The 22,418-nt window shown below is 34.7% G+C and overlaps 1 protein-coding gene across 1 annotated transcript in view; it reads right to left on the bottom strand.

Moving 5' to 3' along the window:
* Positions 1-6,587: 6,587 nt before the first annotated feature.
* Positions 6,588-22,418, bottom strand: part of CXHXorf58 (chromosome X CXorf58 homolog) — a 29,201-nt gene continuing 13,370 nt past the window's right edge. Inside the window, 4 exon segments of the mRNA XM_032475670.1 lie at positions 6,588-13,055; positions 16,676-16,831; positions 19,003-19,077; positions 19,079-19,234. Coding sequence (XP_032331561.1) covers positions 12,996-13,055; positions 16,676-16,831; positions 19,003-19,077; positions 19,079-19,234 — 447 coding nt within the window. The 3' untranslated portion in view covers positions 6,588-12,995.

Below are 22,418 nucleotides of genomic sequence, written 5' to 3' on the forward strand. Positions count from 1 at the left end.
AGATATTATCTTCGAAGTGGCAAGAGAAATTACTGTCAATCTAGAATTTTATACCTAGCAAATAAACTTTTATGAATGACAGTAAAATAGAGATATTTCCAAACAGAAATAGACATCATTAAAAGAACTTTTAAAGAACATATCCTGGAAGGATAAAAATGATTCTAGGAGGAATATCTGGGACACTGTCAGAAAAAAAGATAAGAAAAAGAAATAAAGGGTATACATATCAGAGAAGAAAGAAAATCATTTATATTGACAAACAACACTTCCATGTATAAAAACCCAAAGAGTCTACCAAAAAACTACTAGAACCAATAAGTGAGTTTATCAAGGTTATAGGACAGGAGGTCAATATACAAAAATCAACTAATTTCTGTATACTAGCAAAAGACAATCAGAAATTGAAAACTGAAAATAGTACTATTTACAAGAGCACCAAAAACATGAACTCTTTAGGTATGATTTTTACAGAATATGTGCAAGATCTGTATGCTGAAAATTACAAAACATCAATGAAAGAAATCAAAGAAGACCTAAATATATAGTGATATACTGTCTTCATAAATTGGGAGACTCATTGTTAAGATGTCTGTAGTAGGCAGCCTTTAAGATGGCCCTTAATGATCTCTGCCTTCTTGTATTCACGCCCTTGTACAAACCCCTGAACTTGAACGTGGGCTACACTGGGTATTGAACTTCTAATGAACAGAATAGGGCAAAAATGATGTCACCTCCTAGATTAGGTTGCAAAGAGTCTGTGGTTTTGTCTTGAGCACTTTCACCCTCTCACTCTGAGGAAAGCTAGCTGCAATGTTGTGAGCTGTTCTAGAGAGGCTCACAAGTAAAGGAACTGAGGGAGGCTTCCAGCCAACACCCCAAAAGGAACTGAATCTTGCCAACAACTACATGAGTGAATATGGGAGCAGATCCTCCCCAGTTGAGTCTTTAACTCAGCCTTGAATGACAACTTGATTACGATCTTATGAAAGGTCTTATGAAAGGCCCTGAGGCAGAAGCACCCCACTAAGCTGCACCCAGACACCTGATGCACAGAATCTGTGAGGTAATGAATATTTGATGGCGTAGACTGCTTAATTTTAGGCTAGTTTGTCATGTAATAATAGATAATACAATGTCAATTCTCCTCAAATTGAGGGATAGATCCCAGAAAGACTTTTGTAGAAATTTTCAAGCTGACTCTAAAACTGATATGGTAAAGCAAAGGAACTAGAATAGTCAAAACAGTTTTGAAAAAGAAAAAAAAGTTGGAGGACTCACAGTGCGTGATTTCAAGATGTGATATAAAGCTAGAGTAATTAAGTGTGGTAGTGGCAAAAAGATAGATACAATAGATCCATGAGCTAGAACACAGAGTCCAGAAATAAACCCACACATATATGGTCAATTGATTTTTGACATAGGTGAAAAGGCAATTTTTAAATAGATAATCTCTTCAACAAATGTTGCTGGAACCACTGAACATTCACATGCAAAAGAAACAAACAAAAGAGCCTCATTGTATACTTCACATCATATATACAGATGAATTAAGCATAGATCATAAACCTACATGTAAAGTTGAAAACAATAAAACTTTTACAATAAAATCTTTGTGACTTGGGTTAGACAAAGATTTCTTATCTCTGACACTAAAAGGATAATCTATAAAAAATTGATAAATTGGACTTCACCAAAAATCTGCTCTTTGAAAAACACTTTTTTTTTGAAAAACACTTTTAAGAAAAGGAAACAGACAAACCATAGTCTGAGAAAAATATTTTCAAAATACATATCTAATAAAGGAATTGTAAGCAAAATACATAATGAACTCTCTAAAGTCAATAATAAGAGCACAAACAATCCAATTAAAAATGGTCAAAATATTTGAATAGACACTTCACTAAAGGATATGTATGGATGACAAAAAGCATAAGAAAAGCTGCCTGACATCATTAGTTATTAGGGAAACGCAAATTAAAACTACAATGAAGTACCATTCCACTCCCTCTAGAATGGTTAAGATTCAGACAACTAATAACATCAAGGGCAAAGTAAGGTTGTGGGACTACTAGAACCCTTGCCTGTGGGAATGCAAAATGCTACAGCCACTTTGGAAAGCAGTTTGGCAGTTTCTTATAGAGTCTGACATACACTTACAAAGTTAAACATACATATAAGAATAATAGCCTTCCAAATATGCCCACATCCTAATTTCTGGAATTTGTAAAAGTTACTTTACATGCTAAAAGGAACAAGCTGCAGATGTGATAAAAATAAGGGATGAGGAGATTATCCTGGGTTATGTGGGTGGGCCTGATGTAATCACAATGGTACTTATAAGAGGGACACAAGAGGAGTCAGAACAAAAGGAGAAGGTAATTTGATGATGCAAGTAGAGATTAGAGTGATGCGCTTTGAAGATGAAAAAAGGGGCCTCCATCCATCCTCCTGTATTCCACCTGAAGAAGGAATATAGTGGCCACTAGAAGCTGAAAAAGGCAAAGAAAAGGATTCTCTCCTCAGAGTCTCCAAAGGGAATCAGCTCTACTGACATCTTAGTTTTGGTCACTTAAGACTCATTTTGGACTTTCAACCTCCAGAACTGTAAGAGAGTAAGTTTGTGTTGTTTTAAGCCACTAAGTTTATGGTAATTTGTTATAGCAGCAGTAGGAAACTAACACAATTTACTATATCACTCAAAATCCTAACTCAGTAGTCTTATTCCTAGATATTTACACAAGAGAAATGAAAACATATGTTTAGACAAAATCCTGCATGCATACGTGTATGGTAACTTTATTCACAGTTGTCAACAACTGGATACAACCCAGATATCATTCTACTAGTGAATGGATAAACAAACTGTGGTATATCAATAAAATGGAATAATATTCATTATTAAAAAGGAACAAACTACTGATGCTTGCAACACCCAACTCAAGATCACATTACAAAGATTTTCTCCTATGTTTTCTTCTAGCTTTATAGTTACAGGTTTTACATTTAAGTATATGATCCATTTTGAATTAATGTTGGTATACGGTGAGCATATGGTGTTAGGATCAAATGCATTATGGTAAGTAGGGCTGGGGGTGGGGGCAGTGGTAGAGGGTAAATGGAGAATGACTGCTAATGGGTATGAGATTTCCTTTTGCTGTATGAAAATGTCCTAGAATTGACTGCAATGATGAAACTGTACATTTTAAATGGATGAATTGTATGGTATGTGAGTTGTATCTCAGTTAACCTGTTTTTTAAAAAGTCATCCAGATTGGAAAAAGGGAGCAAAATTGTCTGGTACCAGATGATCTATGTGGAAAATTTGATGGAATCCACAAAGAAGCTACTAGAATTAATGAGTTAGTAGGATACAAGAACAATATACAAACATCAATTTTATGTCTATATATTCACAATGAACAGCTGAAAATTAAAATTTTGAAAAAGTAATTTCATTTATATTAGCATAAAAATATTAAATATTTGGGGATAAACTTGCCAAAAGACGTGAAAAACCTGTACACTGAAAACTACAAAATATTGCTGAGAGAAATTTAAAAAGGCTAAATTACTGGCCAGATATACCTAGTTCATGGGTTGGAAGACTCAATATAAAGATATTAATTCTCTCCCACATTCATCTATAGATTCAGTGCAATCCCAAAGTCCTAGTAGGCATTTTTTTTGGTAAAAAAAATGACAAGTAGATTAATGGAATAGTATAGAGAGTTCACAAACAAATCCACCCATATATGAACAACTTATTTTTTCAAAGGGTACAAAGGCACTGCAGTGGAGAAAGAATAGACTTTTCAACAAATGGTACTGTAATAATTGGTTATCCACATGCAAACCCCCCCAAAAGACAAAAGGAACTTGGATCCTCACACCATATACTCACTATATATCAAAATTAATTCAAAATGGATCATATACCTATATGTAAAACCTATAATTATAAAGCTAGAAGAAAACAGGAGAAAATCTTTGTGACCTTGAGTTAGGTGAAAATTTCTTAGATAGCACAATAAAAGTGTAAGGCATTAAAAACCAAACTGATGAATTAGACTTCATCAAAATTAAGAACTGCTCTTCAGAAAACACTTGTGATAGATTGAAAAGACAAGGCACAGACTGGGAGAAAATCTCTGCAAAGAAGATCTGATAAAGGATTTGTACCCAGAGTATATAAAAACTTTCAACATCCAGCAATAAGAAAACAAGTAACCCAATAAAAATATAGGCAAAAGATTTGGCAAGATACTTCACCAAAGATATACGAACAGCAAATAAACACATGAAAAGATGTTCAAAATCATTAGTCCTCGAGGAAATGTATGTCAAACCACAGTGAGATACCACTTCACACCTATCAGAACAGCTAAAATTAAAAAGACTGATGATATCAAGATAAATGGAAAGCCTATGTTCACACAAAGACTATACATAAATATTCAAAGTAGTAGTTTTAATTGTAATAGCCCCAAACTGGATACAACTCAAATGTCCATTTACAGGTGACCTACCCAACATGGATAAACAAATTGTGGTCTAGCCAAACAATGGAATACTACTCAGATGAACCACTGATATATGCAACAACATGGATGAATCTCAAAATTATCACATTGAGTGAAAGAAGCTAGACCCAAAAAGAGCACATGCTATTTGATTCCTCTTATATAGAACTCTAGAAAATGCAAACTAATTTATCCTGACAGAAAACAGATCAGTGGTTGCTTAGAGATGGGGGCTGGGAAAGGAAAAAGGGAGGGACTAAAGTGGCGTGAGGAAACTTATGGGCATGATGGAGGATACGTTCACTATTTTGACTGTGGTGATGGGTGTATGCATATGTCAAAACTTCTCAAATTGTTCTTTCAATGTGTACAATTTATCATATGTCTATTATACCTCAACAAAGCAGTTGAATTTTTTAAATTAAGATTTGTGTATTGTATATTGAGAATATTTTTCCCTGGCCCAATTTTCTATGTGAAGATTATAACCATAGTCATGCTTAACTAGGCACTCACCATTTATTAGTTATCAGAGGCAGAAAAACAGGGATTAAAAGCATGTTATTTTCCTCCTCTTTGAAAATTATTCATCTTTTTACTTGCAGAATTAAACTTCTTCAATCAGTATACTTCAACATTTGGCTAGAATGTGAAACGTTTCAGTAAAGTCCGGAAGGAAATAAATGACTTGATAAAACATAACATTTAAATTTGAAAAATTCTATCATACTGTTTTGTCCATTATATTGTTGATCTCTCATCTCAATCTGACTAAAATACTATTAAGTATTATTAATTTCACTAGCATGGAGCTTCAAGTCTAGAATCAACTGAAAAAAAATGGAGTTCTGTCAGAAAAGGAATGTGACTCTATAATTCAGCCCCTGTTCCAGCTGTTCTTCACGTGTGAAGGCAAACATTTCTGACACTTAAGGAGTCATGTCCGTTTCTGAAGCGATAACTGGAAGCAATAAGAATGGCATATGAAAAATTAATCAGAATGAAGCAAGCTCCAAATGTGAGAAACATTGGTGTGATGTTCAAGTTAATGTTCTTTGATTTTTGCTTATGAATGTCCAATTGATCAAGCATCATTTGTTGAAAAGATTATTCTTTTTCCATTGAATTGCTTTTGCATGTTTGTAAAAAAAATTAATTTGGTGCATTTCTGGGTTCTATTTTGTTCTATTGATCTATGTGTCTATTCCTCCACCAGTATCACACTATCTTGATTACTATAGCTATATAGTATGTTAACATCAGGTAGAGTGATTCTTCCCACTTTATTCCTCTTTATCAAAATGTTTTAGCTATTCTAGTTCCTTTGTCTTTCCATGTAACTTTTATTTTTTTATTTATTCTTTTTTAAAATTAAAAATTTTTGTTGTTTTGTTTTGTTTTTAAATTTCCAAATTCCATTTAGAATAAACTTGTCCATATCTACAAAAAAGTCTTGCTGGAATTTTGATAGGAATGGTGGTAAACCTGCATATCAATTTAGAGTTAATTAACATCTCTACTATATTGTAACATCTCTACTATATTGTCTGCCAATTCATGAACACAGTATGTCTCTCTATTTATTTAAATCTTTGATTTCTTTCTTCAATGTTTAAAATTTTTCAGCATACATATCCTTTACATGTTTTTCCTAGATGGGTTTTTTTTTTTGGCAGTCATTTTAAATGGCATTGTTTTTCAGTTTTCACATGTTTATTGCTAGTATATAGGAATAGACTGATTTGTGTGTATTTATCTTGTACTCTGCAGCCTTGTTGAACTCATTAGTTCTATGAGTTTTTTTGTGGATTCTTTGGGATTTCCTATGTAGACAATCACGTCATCTGCAAATAGAAATAGCGTACATTCTTTCTTTCTGATCTGTATGCATCTTATTTCCTAAGTGCTATGTTGAATAAAAGTGATGAGAGTGGACCTCCTTGCCTTGTTCCTGATCGAGGGAGAAAGCAGTCAGTCTTTTACCATTAAGTATGATGTTAGCTATATGGTTTTTTTTTTCAGTGCTCTTTATCAAGGTAAGGAAGTTCCCCTACGTTCCTAATTTGCTGAGTGTTTATTATGAATGGGTGTTTAATTTTGTTAAATGCTTTTTCTGCATCAATTATGTTATCATGTGATTATTCTACCTTAGCCTGTTGATACAATGGATTACAGTGATTGACTTTTGAATATTTTACCTTTATATCCTGGAATAAACCCCACTTGGTCGTGGTGTGTATACTTCTTTTTATATATTGTAGGATTTGATTTGCTAAAATTTTTTGAGGATGTTTATGTCTAAGTTCGTGAGTGATATCATTCTGTTGTTTTCTTTTTTGCACTGCTTTTGTCTGGTTTGGGTATTATATTGCCCTCAAAATGAGTTGGGAAGCATTCCTTCCTCTTCAATTTTCTGCAATAGTTTCTGTAGAATTGGTGCTAAAACTTATAGAATTTTAAAGCTGGAAGGCACCTTTGAAATCACTGAGTACTGACTGGGATCTTGATTTGACCATAGGGACACCAGAGACCCCATTTTTTTCTCTCTAGGTAGCCAGATTCAATTGTAGATTTCTATATCTTGGCAGATTAGCAAAGGAATTAAAACGACTATTCTTGACACAGAATTAAAAGAAGACAGTATGTTCAGAAGGCACTAAAAAGTCATTTACTAACAAAGCTGATATTTGTTCTCTTCAGTGCACTATAAAACCAGGAAATGATGAATGAATTCAAACGTTGAAGAAATAATGAACCAAAGCAGTAAAGGCTGGTGAGTCTTAGGTTGTTTTTCACCAGAAACTGACTCTGAAGCAAGGATTCCAGTGCAAGTAGTTTATGTAGAAGGTACAAAAACAAACAAATACCTCAGTAGGTGAATGAGGAAGTTACTGGGGAAGTAAGACAAGGAAGGTAGGGCAGCCAACAGAGTGAATTATTAAGTCCACTGCCACTGTGGGTGACTGAAACTTAATCATGTCAGGGAAATTCTGAGAACCAGTGTAAGGCACACACATGCCTCAGTTACTCCACCAAAGACAGAAGGAGCTGGGATATTTATATATCAAGTTCTTTCAGGCACTGAGTTAGAGTCACGTTTGAGGGGCATTAATTCCCTGGCACTTCTGGTCTGTTATGTAAAAACCAACAGCAGAATGCCCTAAACAAAGGTCTGCTTACAAAACAAAAACAAAAAAATCCACAAAAAAAAACTCCAAAACCAAAACAAAAGCAATAGTTTTACCTATGGGTCCCAAAATTACTATTGTGGGTTTTGCATTCCTCTCTTAATCCATTCTTCTCTTCTTTTTGTGGTTCTTCATTTGTCTATACTGACATTTTACAAAATTACATTTTCCTAGGTTTAAATTTAAAAAATTGTTTACCACTCGTACATTGTGGTGGTCTTCCTAATGATGCTATTAAATATGAATACAGAATTTTATGAATAAGAAAAAAAAGGTGGTCAGGGGTTGGTAAGTTGGAAGTTAGGCTGTGTGCATGAAGCGGTAAAGGCCAGGGGATACATGCTGCACATCTACAGCACCTGCCATAGCTGGGGAGGGGAATCACATTTTGAAGACAGTGAAATCACCTTCCATAGAAAGATTTGTGTGATTTTAGAGGGAAAATATGAATATCATGATTTAATTTATTCCAAAATTACTCAAACTATAGAAATATATTCCTGGGAGTGATGCTGTAAAACTTGTCAAAAATAATATTCCTTTGATGCTGTGCCTTCAAAAATAATCTATGAAGGCAAAAAGGGACTGACAATGCATAGTCTTTGCATAGAGCATTTTTATTCACTTTAAATTAATGCAAACCTGAATATTATCATCTTATGCTATTTAGCATGTTAAAAGAATTACATCAACTTATTTGTGCTAAATGAAAAAGTACTCTGAATGAGAAAAAAAAAGTAATGGATTGCATGCTGAGAATAACCTATGGATTAATATTTAAAGTTTCTCAAGAGATGATGTCATAATAAAACTTCCTGGGACAGAGAGTATAATGGCATTAGTCATAGATTTCCAGAAATGCTGATCCAACATCTTTTAACACTGGAGGATTTTTATTTATAGAAATCTGTAACAATTATTGATCCAAAGTAAGCTCAGGTTGTGTTTGATTCTTTCTTAATATTCCATGATGGAATGGTATAATGTTTGCTATTTATTTTTTTAGTCTGGTCCATAACCATCATATCTTGATTTTTTTCACTTTTCGAAGTTTCTCATATCTTTGCAAGTGTTGGAGAATATAATTTGACAGGTTAATTTTAATACCAAAGATTGTCACAATTTAATATTACCAGGGAGAAATGAATATTCACTCTTCCAAAAATACAGAAGGAAATGACTTACTTGTGGAGAACTTTAAAAAATGATACACATGAATATTTTAAACTTAATGTCATTTGTATGAATCATAGCTGAATATAATACTGTAAATTTATAGAGTTGGGTTGAAATTTCTTGGTATTTGGGCAATCTTCATTCTTTCTTATCGTTCTGGTCCACAGATTTGAGCATCTGACCTTACTTCCAAGCAAAGATTGAATAGTAGAGGTGAAGTAATTTCTTGTTACTAAAACTTCATTAATTTCATAAGCATAATATATATATACAAAACGTTCACTATCAAAACAAGCCACAAACTTATTTTAAATTAAGCCACACTTAAAATAATTTAGCCAAGTACTGTTTATGAACAGGAAGACCTGATGTCTTATTTAAAGCAAATCAACATTTCTTCAAGTTGTCAGTATTATTTTAGAAATAATTAGCATTAGTTAAGGAGACTGTATTATTGGTTTATCATAGGAAAAAGTTACAGAGAGCATCAACTTATAGAGTCTTATTATTCTGTGTCCTTTTTTAAACTTAAGGTTCTGATAACTTAGAACTATGTAATCAAATTTCCTCTTCTTTTAAAAAATCCTTTATTGCTGAGTTCCTACAAACTGTTCCTATAAAAGTTGCAGTCACCGTCAGTGGTGCCTGGTAAATGTACTAGCCTTGAACAACAGACAGAGGTTTCTATACAAGTGGTTATGCAGTTAATAATTTCTTCAGGAAGGCATTGCTGCACTACTTCTATGCTATTATCAGGAGTCCCTTTGTCAGTTAATATATGTTTCACATATAAGGCCTAACACTTGAAGATGCCTCCTAAGTTGGCGACCAAGCTAATGTTACAGAGTAAACTATAACAATTTGTCCCTCAAAAAGATTCTGTCAGTTGTCTGAAAATATTGAAAGTATTTAAAAATTACTTCATATTTTTTATAGCATCTCATTCAGGCATGTAATAAATGTTCAATATATATTCACTGAATTAGTATTTTTGCTGTTGTCATTGTTGTTAATAATAAAGAATGAGCCTTTAGATCCATCTACCAATTTACAAGAAATACAGGGGGCAAAAGAACATGTTAAGCTACCCCATGGGAATTTAATCAACAAAATCCAGATCATGGGAGATGCTACAGATAAACAATTTAGTTTTGTCAACAAATTGTAAGAGGGGGAAAGAGAGGTGGATGGGGAACCTACAGATTAAAAAGAGGTAAAAGATGTATAAAAATAGTAGGTGAAATTAAATCATAGTGTTTATGGATGCACACTTAGGTGAGGAAACTATAAAATAATGAAGTGATTACCACAATAGTCAGAAGGATGGTTACTCTTAGGAGAGGAGGAGCAGGTGGAGCACTTCTGGGGTGGTCAGCCATCGTTCTTTTTCTGACATGGATGGTAATTACAAAGGTGTCCCGGCTTCCAATAATTCATTAAATTGTATATTAGTTTTCTATAGTTTTCTATAGGTGTGTTATATTTAACAACAAAAAAGTTTAAGAAATAAACAAGAAATACATATATTTTCAAGTTAGTTACCAACATGACACCACAACAGATGTCCTCAACACCTCAACAGATGTTGAGAAGAGATGTCCTGTAGCTCACCATTATATAGTATAGACAGATACAATAGATATAAATAACAGCAAGGTCACAGAGCATAGTAAAATGTAGTAAAATAATTAGGAAGTGATGAGTTTTGAGTAACTAACTGTGCTTTTAATATAACAGTTTACTCACTTGTATGTTTATACAACTTAATTTTTAATAATGGCTATATTTAACAACTGGCTCACGAAATTCCTGGAAATGTAACAACCAGCTTGAGCAAAGCTAAGTATGAGCTGCTCTGGCACACTCCTGTCTGCATCCCAACAATTCTGCTTTCTCGTATTTTTAAAAGAAATTTAGTTTTTAAAATGAAATGCATACTTGCACAATGTTTTAAAAGTCAAATAGCTCTGCAATGATTGTTGAAAAATCCACTGGACTCTGCTCCTCTTCACCCCATTTTATGATTCTTAGAGGTAACCATTTCAATTATTTTAAGTGATTCTTTCTTATAAAGACACCAGTCCTATTGGATTAGGGGCCCACCCTACTCTAGTATGACCTCATCTTAAGTAATTACATCTACAACAACTTTATTTCCAAATAAGGTCACATTCTGAAGTACTGGGGGTTAGGACTTCAACATACATTTTCTGGGGAAGAGGACAGGACACAATTCAACTCATAACAGTGGGAAAGGGATTTTGTGTTTTAATTGCTTCTTAAACAGATTTTCAGACAATTTCTTCTCCTTCACTTCACCCCTTACTTTCAAAAATAGCCTGTGTGCTGCTGCCAATTCCTGAGCCTTCGGGGTGGGGGGGGGTGTCTCATGGTGTGAACTGCTTGGCTTCTTAGCTTTCCTTAGCCAGTTTAAGACACAGTTTTCTCAGATATGCTAAGTCAACTACTACTCATAAGTTTTCCAACTGACAAAATTTTGCCACTGTTTTCTCTGATCTTCTCTGATCTCTCTGTATCATTGAAGGTTTATGCCTTTAAGAAAAGTCTCTTTACCATTGTTTTAGTGGGTTTGAGGGGGTAACAGAGACTAAAATAGATACTCAAGCCAGCATTTTCATTCTCTCCTTCTTAAATAATGTCTTCTTTCTTAATTCTCTTGCATCTCAAACCACAACAAAACTTTTTAGAGAAAGAGTTTCTCTAATCTCTATATATGTGAATAATGGAGGGATAGAGAGAGACATGGGGTAGGGAGAGACAGAATCAGATTTGGTTGATTTAAATCCACACTCTATGATACTACTCTGCCTCCATGGAGTGGATAAACAAACATCGATATAGTACTCACCACTCAAAAAGTGAATGGCTGGAAAGCAATCTGACAATGCATATGAAAAACAATGCATATGTTTAACATCTCTGATGCATAAGTAGTACAACTCTCAACATTTTATCCTAAGGATATAATTTAACAGAATGAAGTGACACTGTGAACTTTCACTTATGGTGAATGGTAGACTAAATATTCTGAAAAACCATCCCACTACAAAAACCTACAAACCCTAGATAAAATACAAAAAACCAAAAAAACCTTTTAAAAGGTATAGTTGAGCTTGTAAGAAGGAAAATCCTCAGGAGTGAAAAATAAAGAGGGAGCTATAAGCTAGCATGGGATGTGACTGATGACCCTGAGTACATGTATCACTCCCAGGAACCTAAAGTCTCAGGTCTTCATAACCTCATGTATGTGGGAGACAAGATCTTGGGCTCAGATAAGGTTGGAATTGAGACCTCCACATAAAACCAGACTCTCAACAGACAGTAAGGTAAGACAAAATGTAGATAAAAGAGAAGGAATGCGGGAGACTCAATCTTCAGTATAACTAAAGAGCACATAGTATATTAAAGTTTCGAGACAGAAAAGAGAGAGCATCTAAAAGGAACAACAATTAGACAGGCAGTAACAGTGGAACAACTTCAGATTGCTGAGAGAAAACCAAACTACTGTCAATGTAGAATATGACATCTACTGAAATTATGTGTTTAAGAATAAGGGTAAAATGAGGACATTTTCAGAAAACCAAAAACTGAGCTATCACCAAAAGATGTTCATTAAAGAAGTTTTCAAGCGTATTCATCAGGATAAAAAAAAATAATCCCAGAAAAAAAAGTCTGAGATTTATAAAAACAACGATAATGTCTAATTTGGAGGTTAAAAACAAGATGGTGCTAAAAAAAATTGGATAACAATAACTTTAAAGACAACAGGATGATGATTAGCATTCTAAGGCCCTTGGATAGTTTGGGAAGGGAGGTGGGGCTATTGATTTAGATTTTACGGACACATTGCTAAACTTTAAGAGTAATTACTAAGAATAAAAATAGAGTTATAACTCTCAAAATAATAGAGGGGGAAATGTATAATCAAAAGAACAATCTGAAAGAAAAAAAGACAGGAGGGGAAGACAAAAAATCAAGACAGATAGCACAAAATAAAATGGTAAAGATAATTCCACATATCAACAATTAATTAAAATCACAATAAAGTGTAAAGTTTCCAAACTCACCAGTTAAAAGAAAGATATCCTCAGACTGGATTAAAACAAAACAAAACAATCCAGATACTTGCTGTTATCCTAGAGAAAACCTAAAACACAAAGAAGACATGGTATATCAGAATAATTAATGTTAGCTGCTATAACAAACCATCCCTATGATCTCTGAGGCTTAACACAACAATCAGGTTTATTTCTTGCTCACATCAGAGTTCATCAGGTCAGAGTGCTGCTTTGGCTGTTGTTCCTTCAATCAGTGACATAGGAATCTGGGGTCTTTCAATCTTAGTTCTACCATTTTGGAGTTTTTTTGCCTCAAGCCACGTGAGCAGGGGAAAGAGTGCATTGAAAACCACGTATGACATTTTAGGGGCCAAGCACAGAAAGGCTATACATCACTTCCACAACTGTAACTGTAAAAAGAGCTTGGAAATGCAGTCTTGTGTTGCCAGGAAGAGGAAATGGAATTAGTGAGCATCTAGCCAGTCTCTGACACACACAAATGTTGAAAATAAGAAAAGATGGAAAAAGGTATGCCAGGCAGACACTAACCAGAAGAAAGCTAGAGTAGCTGTGTTCATAATGGACAAAACGGTCTTCAAAGAAAAATATATTGTTAGGAATAAAGATAGTAGCCATATAACGATAACAGATTCAATTCGCCAGTAAGAGATGCAGTTTCTAAAATAAGGTGCCTAATGATATCTTCAAATAACATAAAGCGAATATTGACAATTACAAGGAGAAACCAACAAGTCCACTACCATTGTAGGATGTAACATATATCTTTCTCAGGAATTGATGTCGCACAGACTAAAAATGAGTAGCATAGTATAGGAAATAATAATACAATTAACAAGTTTGATCGAAAGGACATGTATCTAACTACAGGGAATGCACATTTTTCTGAAGAGTACAAGAAAGATTCATGAAAACTGACCATATACTTAGCTATAAAGCCAGTCTCAACAAGTTTCCCAGAATCAATATCATACAAATCATGTTCTCTGATTACAGTACAATTAGGTTAAAATAAATACCAGAAAGATAACCAAAATAAAGAAGACCGTGTATGATGATGTTCACTCTAGCATTAATTACCTATAATAGTGAAAAATTCAAATCACCGAAATATCCAATGATATGGGTATGGTCAAGTAAATTATGCCTTATCAACCCAATGGGGTATCATGTGGACATTAAAAATTACTTGTTTAAAAAAGACTATGTTTAAAATATAATATTAAGAGAAAATTTAAAATCTATATGTTACTTATGATTACAACCATGGGAAAATATTTGTGCATTTAGACAAAATAAGTGTGCAAATTAGAAAGGTATGAACAATTGAAAACAGTTGTTATAGTGGTGAGATTATATGTAATTCTACTTTTAAAAGGATTTTCTGTGATGTGGTTACATTGTTTAATGTGAGTTAAAAGAATCAATAGAAGACAGGCTCTCTGTCTGGCAGCTGATGCTAGTTATGCCTTAATATCCATTACCCCTTTCTTTTCTAACAATAGAATTTTAGTTGGGTACATAACTGCCCAAAACAAGAGTACATTTCCCTGCCTCCCTTCTAGCTAAGCATTATGATGGGACAAAGTCATAGCCAGTGAAATATGAGAAGTGGGTGCCCTTAAACGTAAAGAGTCTGTCCTCCTTTGACCTTTTCCTTCATCTTGTTACCTGAAATCTTCCTTTAGCTTTGTTATGGCCTGTTACATGGGGGTACTGAATCTGATATGCATTTGACTGGATGAGGGACTGCTTTCCAGTTTAATAAATGAGAATCTGTGTGACTCATGAGGACAAATATGTGTTTTCTATTCAACCGGTGCCAGTACAAGCTCTGAAAACAACAGGATTATCCATCCTATTTTTGGAAATCAAATGAGGACATATTAATATTGAAGAGTACACATGTATGTTGAATATATTCCAGTGGGAAATATACATATTTACTCCAATATTCTTTATCATTTAAGAGAATGTTTTAGGAAAGGATGGAATCCATTTATAGGCTACTTTGCACAATTTAAATCAGGAATAAACCTCCACATTTTAAATGTTAAACAAAATCAAAAACTATTTTTAAAATGCAATAAATAATGCACTTTGTTTAATTATCACAGCCTCAGGGAAGATTTGATATAATCTAATAGCCTGGATCACAAAAAATCAATAATTTGTACTATATCAGGAATGAGAATTTATCAATTCAAAAGGAAATTGATAAATATTACTCAAAACAGTCTTTATATTTAAAAAAATACAAAGCACAACATTTTTTTGGTAGTGGGAGGTAATTAGGTTTATTTATTTATTTATTTTCAATGGAGGTACTAGGGATTGAACCCAGGATCTGGGTTAGCATGTGCTAAGCATGCGCTCTACCACTGAGCTGTACCCTCCCTCAACAAGGTGCAACACTGAAGCGGAGACAACATTCTGCCCCAGGTGCTCACAATGCTCAATAATGATTAGGTATGCCATGTCATGCCTGCTGTAGCAACAAATTCATTATTATTTTTATTATAATTCAGAGTAGGTCAATCACAAGCTGTTCTATAAAAACAACATGCTACTAAAAAAAAGATACTGGAGGCTGACTCAAGAGCAGCCTTTTATTCTGTGAATTCTAATATTTATGCGAAGCATAGCCTGCTCAAATATTTTTTTAAATGAAGGAAAATCGAAATTGAATAAAAGGTACAGGGACTAAATACTCATCATCTTGAACAAAACCATATACAGCTAGACTGAGTGCATCTAGTTGAAATAATTTATTTAGGTTAAAATTCTGTCAGCAAGAAATATTTATACCTATGTTAATACAAAAGGGCTTAAAAATCTGCCACACTTTTGGTTAAGAGAGCATACCAAGGGCTTGTTTATATTTCGTTTTCCTTGAATGCACATACTCATCATTTATAGACAGACAAGCAGATTATTGAATAACTTGATTTTCTGTCAATTAGCTGTGCATTAACATGATGGAGAACTATTAATACACAAGTCTTGACACCAGGCAAATAATTCCTTTTCCTCTTTTTCCAATTCATCATTTGACACGAGTTCATTAACTTTCACAATGTCAAAAGAGGGGGTGGATAAAACGATTGTCTGTTTTTGCTTTGTACCTGATGTGTCCATTTGCAGCTCCTAGGTAGAATTATAAATAAAAGTGGAAAGTGTTTTATATTTTATTTTTCACTATTTTATGTTTTTATATTTGACTGTTTATACTTAGCCTCATCTCAAAATATTTTATAGCAGATTTTTAAAAAATTACAAAGTAAAATATGAATACATGTTCATTGTAAATATTCCTGCAATGCAGTATACTGAAGCAGATTTTCCACTGCATATAGTTCTTAGTAAGTGTAGATAGAAATGACTTCCATTTTGAGAAAAGCACCATTAGAGATGCGCTGAATCAACAATGTCAACATATAGAAATAGGGTTTTTTGCCAACTCATGCTGATGTGGAGCCAAAACGGCCGTTATTTACCAGAATAGCTACTCATACTGTTTAAGAATTTTTAAAATATGTGTTACCAAGAGGAACGTAGCTTTATACTATCCAGGGTATATACCAAATGTATGTATTTCATCCTTGAACTTGTAGATTAGGAAAATTCTACTTATGAAAGTAGAATTACTTACAGTTTGAATATTGTCCAAAAAAATACAAGTTAAACTTACACTTTCTGCAGAAACATTTTTCTCTTTAGCCATCTTATAAGCTTTTCTCATTTTTTCAACTTTCATTTGAGCTTGCTTGGATCGACGACCCAGATGTTTAATTTGACTTTGCTGCTGGTAGCGTCGATATAAAGGTTGAAGACTTGAGAAGGATGAGGGGCACCTAGAAAATATTTGTAGTATAGACAGAAAAATTCCATAAAATAATACAATTTAAATGTAAAGCAAGTTCCAAATTTTATTAAAGCATCCTCTAGCAAATACGTCATAAACCTCAGTGCTTAGAGCAATACTGCATGTAAGTTTTTAGGTCAAAGTTATCATTTCTGCCTATTATATAGCATGGTTCTTTATCTGCCACTTATGAAGGTGTATAGATAGATGATGTTTATGATGATGATGATGAAAATTATAAGACATGGTATCAATTTAGAATCAGTTTTCTTAGAAAACACCATGCAGTAGCCATTTGAATCTTTATATATAATCGTATATTAACATCAAAAAGGATTACATTGCATAATGGCTGAAACAAGCTGTTTTTATGTGTTGGGACCAGACACAGTTGGTGCCGTGCTCATAATCCCCTTGGCCATACCAATGCAGGACACGAAGGCCCAACTTATAACTGTCAGCATTGGCCTCAATTAGGCGGAGAGCTTTCTTACGAAAACAAGAGCCCACATGCAGGGAAAGTGCCCCAGAATTAATACCTCCCCTCCTGAGCTACCCTTAACCAATGACTAATGGGTGCTGGTGTATAAATATCTTAACTCCCTTGCCCGCTGCGGGATAACTTGAATTGCATGTTCTACACTGGTTAGGGCGTTCCCAGGAGGAATTAAGTTTCAGTTACCCACAGGGATAACCTGCTTGTTAACATACACTGTTTTGGCTGCCTGCTCTTTCCTGTTTCATTTCTCTACCCCACTGATGAGATCCTGGTGCTTCCTGGGATCACCTCCCAAATAAGCTACTCGTACTCAAATCCTTATCTCAGAGTTTGCTTCTGGGAGATCCTAAACTAAGACTTCATTAAAAGAAGCCTTTAAGAAAGTACTTTTTCCCTCTTCAATTGATATAGAATTTGGCTACTTATTTGCCTCTTTAAATGACTCATTCTTGGATAATCAGAGCAGGGAGCCTACAGTTACATATGGTGACAGAGAAAATTACACCATTTATTCAACCTTGGTGGTAATAGGGTTAAGTTCCATATTCAGTGCTTATACGGATGAGTTAGAGGAAATCTATTTCATGATGACAGACTGAGCCCTATACCAGGCCATCTGTCTGGTAAATGTATAGCTTTGATTATAAAATAAATGGGCTAAATTATGTTATTGGGTCAGCACCCACTCATTTCTACTTCTGAAAAAAGCCCAGTGTGTTTGCCTAACAGTGCGTCACCAGTGTCATTTCATGTACTAAAGGAGTATTTTTCATTCCAAATACGACTGTGTGAAAACAGACTATCAACAGGTCCTCTTCAGTCTGATTATCTCTTTTTAAGAAAAAAGGCTCAACTTGTAAATAAGATAGGCTAGGTAAGACTTGGTAATGGAAAGAAAAAAGGAATATAATTGGTGCAGTCATATTCTGTCCATGTTGTTCCAGATCATAATACAGTCTATTTTGCTACAACATACTTTTCTATAATGTGAACTGGCTCATATATTATTGGTAAAGAAGGGAATAATGTCACTGTAATTTATATGCAATTTATCCTCGGCAAGGGGAGCCAGAATAGCAAGAGAAGAATTACAACCTTCAGCAGAAAAGGAAAAAGTCTTGCTCTGTGCAGCATGGGCAACAGGGGCCCTTTTGGCTACATTTATGAAAACAAGAATTAACACCAGCACCTAGGACTCTCTCCCCAGAGAGGCCCCCCACGGCCAACAAGCACAATCTTACTGCCCTCCACCCTACTCCTTGCTTTGGGTGGTACATGGTTCTTGGCAGGTCACACTGCCTCTCATGCCCACTTAAAAGGCCATCACATTGGCCCAGGTCTCCACTTCCATCTGCACTGCCTCGGTGCCCACTACCTGCTCTAATTAAAGAGTGGCCAGTATTTCCACTCTATTGTACCTTTTTTTTTTTAATATTTTCTGGGGCAGACTGCCTAGTGATACAAGTTATCTCCCCAGGTACCAACTGTCCTTTTTGTTAGTGCTCTGTTTACAAAGTTGCATAAGTTTTGAGCAATCTGCCCCAACCTCATTTTTCCCAAATGCTGTTATTATCTTTTGTGAGCTATTTGGCAGAATGTGACCATTTCCAGAAGTGCCCCTAGTATTGCAAACCCCAGTGAAGGATCAACTTTTCCTAACTTCAGAAACAATTCGTAGCTGGTGCTGACGCATCTCTTCTGTTTTTGGTCTTTGTAACAGATACTTCATTTACTTTTTTAAGACGGTTTGAGATTATTCCAGTCTCTGCATAATCAACTATGTCATACATTATCATTGTCCTGGGAATGCTTTCGAGGTTTAACCTTCGCCAATAGTTATTTCTGCCACCAGAAGATGCAGGGGTCTCATCCAGAAGACTGGAATACTATATGGAAAAAATAACTAAGCATGATTAGCTGTAGTGCTTTAGAATGTTTGTAGACACATTTCCCAAGGTTCCACTCAAATGTTACTTCGTCCAAACAGCATTCCTTGATCCCATCTCTGAACTTTACTGGAATTCCTCTTCTGTGACTCTTATTTCTGACTACTTGATGTTTTAGCTCTCTGTGTATCTCTCAGCTCCCCTACTGGAAGGGAGGATCCTTCTCATACAGTATCATGTACATAATGTCACACTCACTAAATATATATCTAATGCATAAACATTACTATTTATTTAATGTATAATCTTATTTATTTAATGCATAAACATTAAACCTTTAAGGTAAATATAACTTAGATAAACTAAACTCAGGATGAGCCTAAAAACTGAAAATAGCTATGTGATCTACGTATCTGCCAATGTTTGTTTGTGACATGCTTGCATTGAGAAGACAGTTGCACAAACCTTTTTAGAAATAATTAGCTCATCTCTGGCGCTAAGTGGCGAATTTCACTATTTTCATTTCAAGTATTTGTAGAAATCGCACTTTTCTCTTTTTAAAATTTAAAATATCAAATTAGGAATTAAAAAGGTAAATACATGTAATCAATCAACCTTATCAATGTTCACTTAAGAGATAGAAATAGGGCAGGAGGAGCTACAATGCTAGGAAATGGAATAATAGCTACGCATTTAGGATATTACCCACCCCTCCATACACACACACTCTCTTGCACCTAAACAAATACAGGCAGTCCTCCTTTTGTATCATTTAGGTATGCACGAATTTCAATTACCACCATTTAGTCAAATGAACTCAGTCCTTCAACACCATGGTTCAAATTTCAGTTATCACAGTATTACTGAGTAATTGCATAAAGTACAAACTCTGCTGCTAGCTTTTCAGTCCATTGATTAGTACATAAATAACAGATATGCACGGTGGTAAATGACAAATCAGTTCACTTCTTTCAGAGTGTGTCAGTGACTGGTCACTGTGGATCTGCTATTTAGTTCACACACAGACAGCAAAGTATGTAACTGTGTTGCCTCTTCGTCTCCCAGTGATAAACCCATGTGACATTTTATAGATAAAGATAATCAAAGGGGAGAAAAGTCCAACAAAGAAACAAAGTGGTAAGACTGGAAATGAAATTCACAGACTGTTAATTGGAGTTCTAGAAGAAACAGGTGACCATGGGGATGTTGACACTATCATCATTCAAGAGACTGCAGGTAGGCTGCTAGAGGAACTTGGTGAAAGTGAATCTAGCAACATAAATGAGGAAAATGGCTGTGATGAAAAGGATGAAGTTTTCTCAGAGGAAGTAATGCTGGCAAAAAAGACACTTCATATTAAAGAAGCTCTGAGATATTCCACAACATTAATTTATTAAAAAAATTTAGAACATTTATTTTATCTTAGTACAATTAATTCAATTTAATTTATTTTAGGGGGAGGCAATTAGATTTATTTATTTATTCTTAGAGGAGGTACTGGGGATTAAACCCATGACTTCATACATGCTGAGCATGCACTCTTACCACTGAGCTATACCTATCCCCCAAGATATTCCACAACACTTAAAGTGCAAAGGACAAAATGTTGGTAGGTGATCCAAGGTTAGAAAGAAGTATGGCAATTTGCCAGGGCATAGAGAAGATGTTCACTCCTTATTGCTAGTTATATGAGAAGAACAAGAGGGCAAGCGCGGTTTAAATTACTCTTGATAAACTGGGTTTTAGGTTTTTATTTTTAAACAGATTTATTGAGATTCACATCTCAATAAAATGCAGAGTATAAAATTTAATAGTTTTTAGTATGATTGATAAGCTTTTTACAAAGAAGTTAATAAGCTTTTTACAGAGAAGTAAAACATTTTAATTCTCAATGTTTCTATTTTAAATTATAGTGTACTAAATACATGTTTTGCTTTTTTCCATTTTCCTATATATTTATAACAGACAGTAAGAGTTTTTAATGTTCTGACAAGATTTTTGAAAGGCAGGAAACAATCACAATTTTTCCCATTGATGACTGAGTTTGCTCTGCATGGTTTACAGCTTGTGTGGTCATTTTTATGGCCCTGAACTACTGTGCAAAGTGAGGACTGCTCGTATATTTTATTTCCAGAGAGTGGAGTGGTAAAATGGGTAAACATCTCAGAACTGTCAATGATCGGCTCTGTATTTATTGGCTATATATGACCTTGGGCAAGTTTTTAAAAATCTCATTAAACTCCATTTTTCTAATCTGTTAAAGGGTCACATAATTTACAAACTTGAAGATTAAAGCAGATAATATGCATATAAAGAACTAAAAACAATGCTGTGTCTGTCCATAAAGGGCTCAATGAATGTCAGCAATCATTATATCTCTCTCTTCCAATTCGTCAATCTGGTGACTTCTTTCTATGACACCAATGCTTGGCAGAGTCACAGTCTGCAAGTATGAGACCCATGTCCTTAGCAAATATAGTTGACATCCCCAAACTCTACTTATTTCCTGGTTCACTTCCCTATTCTTCCAGGTTTAGGCTCTCAAAGAAAGAAAACAGAATTGGGAATCTCTAAAGCACTGCATTTAATTTCATGTTTCACAAGGAAGCAACTGAGTGAACAGTTAAGGCCATATATTATCATTACTATGAGCTAGAATTTTGGGATCACTTGTTTCTTTAGAACTTCTAAAATAAAACAGGGTAATAATAGTACCTACTTCTTAGGGTTGTCATGATAATAAAGGGAGTTGGCATTACACAGCATTTGCTATTATTATTATTCAGGTATCTAGTTTAAGTTCCCTGAGTCAGCACTGCTGTCCGACCTGTTACGCAAACCAGAAACCTAGGAGCCATGTTGGACAACTTCTTTCGGCTTACCTCCCTGTCTTCAAGGCCCACTGCTTTTATTCTCTAATTATCTCTTGCATCTCCAGCCAGCCCTAAACCAAGATACCACCATCTCTCCTAAAATCTGTAGGAACCTCTCAACTAGGAGAATGCTTCTGCTGTCTCTAATCTGTTCTCTACATTGCAGCCAGGCGGATCTCTTCACTTATTAGATTATATCACCTCATTTCCTGAAACACTGCACCAGCTTCTCACTGGGCACAGAATTAAGGCAAAAAACAAACACCTTACTATGGTTGAAAGCCCTGCATGATGATCTCCTACCAGCCCTC

This window comes from Camelus ferus, chromosome X, assembly GCF_009834535.1.
Source record: "Camelus ferus isolate YT-003-E chromosome X, BCGSAC_Cfer_1.0, whole genome shotgun sequence".
Classification (NCBI taxonomy): Eukaryota; Metazoa; Chordata; class Mammalia; order Artiodactyla; family Camelidae; genus Camelus; species Camelus ferus.